The sequence below is a fragment of the Clarias gariepinus genome, chromosome 25 (assembly GCF_024256425.1).
Source record: "Clarias gariepinus isolate MV-2021 ecotype Netherlands chromosome 25, CGAR_prim_01v2, whole genome shotgun sequence".
Lineage (NCBI taxonomy): Eukaryota > Metazoa > Chordata > Actinopteri > Siluriformes > Clariidae > Clarias > Clarias gariepinus.
Genome location: NC_071124.1, coordinates 23373655 through 23380678, shown reverse-complemented (window position 1 = coordinate 23380678; position 7024 = coordinate 23373655). Strand labels below are relative to the sequence as shown.

General features: G+C 42.9%; 1 protein-coding gene across 1 annotated transcript; it reads right to left on the bottom strand.

Moving 5' to 3' along the window:
- Positions 1–404: 404 nt before the first annotated feature.
- bpnt2 (3'(2'), 5'-bisphosphate nucleotidase 2) lies at positions 405–7024 on the bottom strand. Its single transcript, XM_053487074.1, has 5 exons — positions 6489–7024; positions 3394–3553; positions 2999–3094; positions 2687–2848; positions 405–2434 (listed from the first exon to the last, which is right to left on the bottom strand). Exons 1-5 carry the CDS (start codon positions 6825–6827, stop codon positions 2166–2168), a joined length of 1026 nt encoding a protein of 341 aa, XP_053343049.1. The 5' UTR covers positions 6828–7024; the 3' UTR covers positions 405–2165.

Sequence of the window (7024 nt, the reverse complement as noted above, 5' to 3'; positions counted from 1 at the left end):
TGGCTTGTTGGTAAATTAGGGGTTCTTTGCTTCCTATAAGTGGTTCTTCCAACGTTCATTATATTTAAAGTCAAACAAGGCTTGTTAAAGCAGTGTGTAACTGTTAATATGATGAAGTCTTCTGTAATAAGACATTTCCATAAAATGTATGGAAGGAGTCTCCAGTGTCAGCGCTCTGTAACAGCACGCATCTCATGGACTTTCCACAACATAACCATAAAAAAACACAAAGTGTCATCCTGCAGAGTAAATAATCCTGACGAGTGTGTGTGTGTGTGTACGCACATGTGTTTTTTAGTGCTTGCGATATACTCTCATGTACTCCACCTCACTTAGAGGAAGCTCGTTTGACCCTTCGGCGCCATCTAGTGCACAGATTCAGCAGGATACAAACTTTCACACCCTTCATAAAGATTTCACTGCACTTTATTTAATTTCTTCCCTCAAACACACTTATGAGACGTATCATGAGCTCATCTTCCTCCGACGAAACATTAGGAAAATTTCTATTGAAGAAAAACACACCAAAAGAAAAAAAAAAAAGCTTTATTACAATCCAGAAATGAAAATTAAATAAAAGTTAGCACGATGACGTCACACAACATGCCTCGGCTGTTTGGAACGGAGTGCATGCAGGAGGTAACAGCAGACATCCTCTTAATAATCGTGTGCCGTATTTACACTCCTAAAAAAACGTGCATGCATGCCATGAGTGGAGGAAGGAGGGTTGGCAGACGATGGGCGGGGGAGTCACATGACCGCTGGCCATCGCAGTCAGTGTGCGTTACAGGTGTTACAGGAAAACCAGAAGAACCTGCTCGTCTGTCCGCCCATTAGAATGAAAGAAAGACACACCCAAAAATATTACACGTCATTTCAAAAGAACAGAATCAACAATGATGCTATTAGAATAATTATAACCGTAGTAATCTGTTAAATCTAGTCGATCAGCCGGGACACGTTAAGAGAGTTTTGCTTTGGAGTAAAGTAACACACCTAGGGGGTTGAGCTCTTTTAGGGAAATAATAAACAAACAGGTCATTGTGAAGAAGAGAAGTCATTTGAAAGTCTGATGGAAAATTAGAAGTATTTAAAATCACGGATGCTGAAGACTGCTTGTATACATGTTAAAGAATCACACTCTGCTAGTGAACGAGGTGTTGCTATAGAAACCGTAACGAGCATCACTCTGGCCAATCAGAAGCGAGAACTCGATAGAAACCTGAAATCATCTTAAAAAAAACCACCAAAAAACACACCCTATTCTTTTGATGTAACACCTCAGTGCTGTGCGACTTGAATGGCATCAAAAAACAACCAAAATAAAAATTGATGTTATTATCGTAATCAGACGAAATGCCATTTTAATGCTTGCATGGGTTTAAAGAGAGACGCACACGTGTTTTTATGCAAAGCTGGAGAAACTAGGAAGCCGCGAGCTCTGAACATGCCGGCTGATCGACACAAATATGCATTTATTTATTTATTAATTTACTTTTACTCAGAGTAAACTCAAAGGGAGGAGTGACGACGGCATGCACACGGGCATGACACAGCGTAATTAGGCTCACCAACATTTAGTGCCCTTGGGCGTAAAAGGAGGCTGGGTAAAATGGAAGGGGGTGGAGTTTACCCTCCTACATGACCTAAAGTCTTTGTAGTGTCTCAGGAGTTCCCAGTATTTATATATATATATATATGTAACGACTTTTTAATTTAATATCAGTACACACCAAACGCTTTGTTCATTAGTGCGCAGGGATGCATGGATACCGAAAGCGTTCTGTCCATCAGTCTGCTCCTCTCCTTAACAAATCCCTGTATTGCTAGCAGGACATGGAAGCAAGAAAAGAAACCAGCGCTAAAGCGACGTTCCTGATTGATTAATGCTAACAAGGTTCCTCACTTTGGCATTAATATTATTAATTATTAACCTACTCGTTAAAATCAGCATCGATGCATCCCTACTGGTGCTGCGCTTGTAACAGAGGATTTATAAAACTAAGAATCTGCGTCCAACACGGAGATAATGAACCAACAGCGCGGCCACGCCGGGAGCCGTCAGGGGAGGTTAAACATCCCGTCCTTGCTCGCGTCGAGCCGAAGCTCCTGCGAGGTTCCTGCGTCCCGTCTCTAGCGCCCGAGCGTTGGGTCTGTGCCGCTGATCAGTTCTTGTTCGCGTCCCGGGCCGGAAGCTTTTTCACCACGGCATCGTGGTCGACGCTCACGGTGGCCAGGAGTCCGCCCGGGTTCTTCGGCGTCCCCGAATAATCGATCTCCTCCCCTTTCAGCGTGGTCATGTGACCGCCCAGCGCTTTTAGAATGGCGTTTCCGGCGCAGATGTCCCACTTCTTGATGAAGGTCACGTGGACGTACATGTCGGCCTTCTCGTATTCGTCGTCAGATACGTCCAGGAGAGCGAGGACCTTGTAACCTGGATGGAGAGATAAAGAGAGAGAGAGAGAGAGACAGACATGGAAAGAGTTATCTATTTATTTTTTGACCAATACGATGTCGGGTCAAATCCCAGGAATGTCTAAGTATTGGGATTGGCAAAGCAGGAATAACACATCCTGCGTCACGCTGTTAAAGGAAATTAATCAATCAATGATCGGCAAGGTTATAAGACAGAGTCTGAATGCTTAGAATAACTTAATTCCTTTTACACAACATAACCGTGCAGCACCTGCGCCCCCTGCTGGTATGACCTCGGTGTTGTTCCCGAACGCCTGCTGAATGAAGCCTTTCACTTTGCCTGCGTGCGAGCGCGACACTATGACCTTGGGGGCGTCCGTGTTGTAGGATTCTCGCGGTGCCACGTTCGCTCCTCCGCCCACCATCGCCCAGGCTGAAGGAGGAGGAGAGAAAGAAAGGCAAGACGGGAGGAACAAAATGTAACAAGGGTTTAAGTGTGACTAATCACATGACTGTGTTTGCTATTCAGGTTGTTTAAACACACACACACACACACACACACACAATCATCAAGTATACAGACCTGTGAAGCTGGTGAAGGGCTTGTGGATCACACCTACAACTGGTTCCCCGTTCACAGCCACACACACCATGGTCGTAACATACTTGCGCAGGTTTTCTGGAAAAACAAAAAGATATAAAATCCATGACGAAGAAATCACTTTCATGGTTCCTTAATTTTTTTTTTAAGCCTACAAAATGTACTAAAACCAAATTACCCCAACTTCAACAAATCTATTACAAGTCAGGAAATCGATGGGGCGGAGCTTAAACAAGCCTATGTTTATCTAAGACTACGTTTATGGTACGAATCGAATATACAAGTTCGTGATCAGCAATTAGCATTTATATTAAATTATTACATTTCAGCATTCCGGCAACACCGGCTTGGATATTTATTAATACACACACACACACCTGTATACTCCTGTGTGGCGTCGAGTGGGTCGATCCACACCGTCACGCTCTCAGCGGGCACCACCTTCCCCTCTGGGATTTTGCTCAGGACCTCTTTCGGGATGTTGGGCGTCCATACGGTGGCTTCACCGTCCACGCCATCGTGCTCCTCGGAGTTCACCTGAGGAGACAAACCGCCACGGAGCGCGTTAGCAATTCGGGCGTTGAATCATTTTACCGTAACCGCCGCTCTGGTGTTAGTGCCAACTCTCAGGTTTATACAAGTCAAAAAGACTTCCAGCCCAAGTTGGCTCAGAGAACATGCTGCAGTCGTGAACATTTAGCGAGTGGAACGCCTGATTCTTGGATAACTGTGTAGAAAACTTTCAGAAGAAAGACACGCATCTGCCTTGGGAAATGTACACACAATCGTTCACCAACACCACTTGCACGGTACAGGAACTCAGCTGGGAGTTATTGCCACGTCCCCCGTACAGTCCTAACCTCGCTTCAAGACATTTCCACCAGTTTGCTGCATTATAGGAGTTCCTGGGAGGCCGGCGTTTCAGACGTGAAACAAGCGGTATCTAAGTACGAGTTCTCTCATAATACTGTATCCATGTGCATTCATAAATGTGTCAGTATGGGGATGTTTCCTGAAACACTAATAACTAGGGATGCACCGAAATGAAAATTCTGGGCCGAAAACGAAACCGAAATTTTTGGATGCACTTGGCCGAAAACCGATACCGAAACCGAAAATGGCTTCATTAAAAAACATGTTTAAAATATTTTCTTTTTGTTTGTATTAAAAAAATGTTGCATATTGCAACTTTGCTGTCCTCATCTGAAACTTTGAAGTGCTTCCAAACCGCCGACATACTCCGTGTTTGATGCGTGATGACAGCGCGAACGAGACGGGAGGATGGGAGAGGCGTGGCGACAATTTCGGCTTTTATTTTCGGCGCTTTCTTACGTTTCGGCCGAAACCGATAATGCTATTTCGGCCGAAAATTTTCGGCGGCCGAAATTTCGGTGCATCCCTACTAATAACTATTAAATGTGATAATATGTAATATGGACAAGCTGCGGGTTTAATTAAGCTTGATTAAAACACGGTTAATCGTTTAGAGGTCATGACCTTTTCTCGCTCTGTTGTCCTGCTGTAGATGTAAAGCACGTGTTTGTACTTTACTTCTGTAGTGTGTCTTCTAAGTCATGTACAAATGAATACACAGTTTACTCACACACACACACACACACACACACAGTGAGCTTTGTGCTGTTAAAACACATCTCGAATTACTGAATAAACAAAGAATTCCTGGACAGACTGTGTGTGTGTGTGTGTGTGTGTGTGCAGATGTTATAGATTATAGAATGTAGAACCAGGGCGAACACACGGAGCATTTAAGCTTTCTTAAACATTAAGACTAGCACCCGGAGCTACGATCTGCACGCTTCGGTGACCAAACTACTCTATTTATTTATTTTATAAATCGTTATTATTATAAGTATGTAAATCATGACAGGAATGCATTGTTGATGAGACGATGCATCAGAGCTGTTTCTTGCCACACACGATATAACGAAAAAACAATTCATATCACGTTACTAGATGACTCGTTATAAATGAGGCATCATGGTACACATGTTTATTTACAAATAATAATTGTAAAAATAAATATTAGTTGCATTTAATTTTAAAAATGCATGATACAATCACACATGATAAAAATAAAATTGAAAATATATTTCTAATAATTAAATAAAGGGAAAAAAAATCTACCCAAATTTTTTTGGGTTTAAATGGCACATTAATTTATTTTTTTTAAATCTTTTGTTTAGTAAAATTTTTACCCAATTCTGCTTATGCAATGATTAAAAGCATAAAAAAATAATAAAAAATTATTCTTCACATGAGATCTCAGAAAAGTGTATCATGACATAATATATAAAAAAGTGTAAAATGGCATCGTCCGGCCCTAAATCCTCATTCTGAGACTCCATTGTGCTTGGAGCTTCACAAGTGTTACACCACTTTTATAGGGAGTTAATCAGCCATGGCATGTCGCGGCGTGATCTGATGAGGTGCGGTTTACTCTTATTACAGCAACGGTATTTTAATCATTTCCCTAAAACAGCTTATCTCTTCTAACTGTTTGCAGTTTCACTATTATGTTTTTTTTTTTTTTAATCTTTAGAGCAACATGTCGTCGTGAACTACAACAAAACCTAAACAAAAACCTACTGACCGTTTTAAAGCACTAGGACCGGAGACTCCTTTCATAAACCCTTAGTTTAGATCGATCAGATGACATGGAGCATCAAATCTTTCAAAGTTTTTACTAAAGAAGAAGACGACGATCACGTATACATTACCGGTGAGTGAACAGTGGCAGCTTCGGTGGTGGTGGAGGTGCTGGAGGTTACAACCCTCCCTGAAGTTCTGATTAAGGAAATACTGTTTACCCTTAAAACTCAAGCGGCACTCGTACAGAATGTGCCAGCAATGACAGTTAAAAAAACAAACAAAAAACAATTGTGTGTGCTTATTTGGAAGCCTTCCTAGTGTGTGTTAAAGGGGAGGATTCAGACCTCACGCTGTGTACTTGGGTACTCGGATACGTCAGGTAGAACAAAAGTTATAATTACTTTCATTAAAGTTAGATTTTTCCACTACGACAATGTGGGAATGACGTTGCGAAAATGCAGAACTCTCAACATGCGCATATTATTATTATTATTATTGTTATGTCACAGAAACGACCGAAAAAACAACATTAAAAACATGTGATCGTGTGATTTGTGCTATTTCTTCGCCTATGTGAGACTTTTTCTTATTTGTATGTGTATAGTTGGCTGAAATGAACTTAAATTCAGTGCATCATCCTAAGAGGATCGGTCACTCTATACTGCACAATCCCGAGCCCTAGATATTGTATGTTTATTTTGATTAAAAATGCGAAACAGATAACGGCTAAGCTCCAAGGCCACAAGCGAAAGTGTTCATACGGCACTGACACTGGAGACTCCTTCCATGGAAAGAGCTGTCACTACAGACACAGAGAGCAGATGATCCAGTGCTACAGTATTGGACCTGATGGTCACATCACCTGGATGTAGGGGTAGGTGTTTTTGATCAGGTGGTACATCTTCCTGTGTGAGTTGAGATCCCCCTGGGTCAGCTTCTCCGAGGCTCCCTCCTCGGTTTTGCCCTTGGTTTTTTCCTCCAGAGTGTCCTCCATGCGGATGCGCTTCACCTCCCATCCTCCCTGCACAGCCGCCTCCATAGACAAGGCGAGGAGATCCCTCAGGTCCACCGTCTTCTTCTGCCTGATGGCGGCCAGCTTGTTGGACAGGACCCCGGAGTACAGGTGATACAGGAGGCCGAGTCCGAGCAGGCAGAACACCGCGACTCCGAGCGGGGACAGCCGGATCCCCATGGGCGCCATAGCAGGAGGGAGGGGGGGGACAAAAACAACCTTCCCAGGTCTTTTTTAAATGTCTGACTGTTTACTGTATCGTTCCATGATATGAACAAAACATTTAACAAACTCCAAATTCGCACATAATCCGACTTCCGTGTCAAACCGACAGCGGCGAATCTTCCTCCACGTCTACTGCTGCTACTACTGATACACAGCGCGCG

Coding starts and splice junctions, on each gene's coding strand:
- bpnt2 (XM_053487074.1), bottom strand. CDS start 6,827: ATGGCGCCCATGGGGATCCGGCTGTCCCCGCTCGGAGTCGCGGTGTTC. Junction 3,554..6,488: donor ACACCTACCCCTACATCCAG/GTGATGTGACCA, acceptor TTGTCTCCTCAG/GTGAACTCCGAGGAGCACGA. Junction 3,095..3,393: donor CGCCACACAGGAGTATACAG/GTGTGTGTGTGT, acceptor TTGTTTTTCCAG/AAAACCTGCGCAAGTATGTT.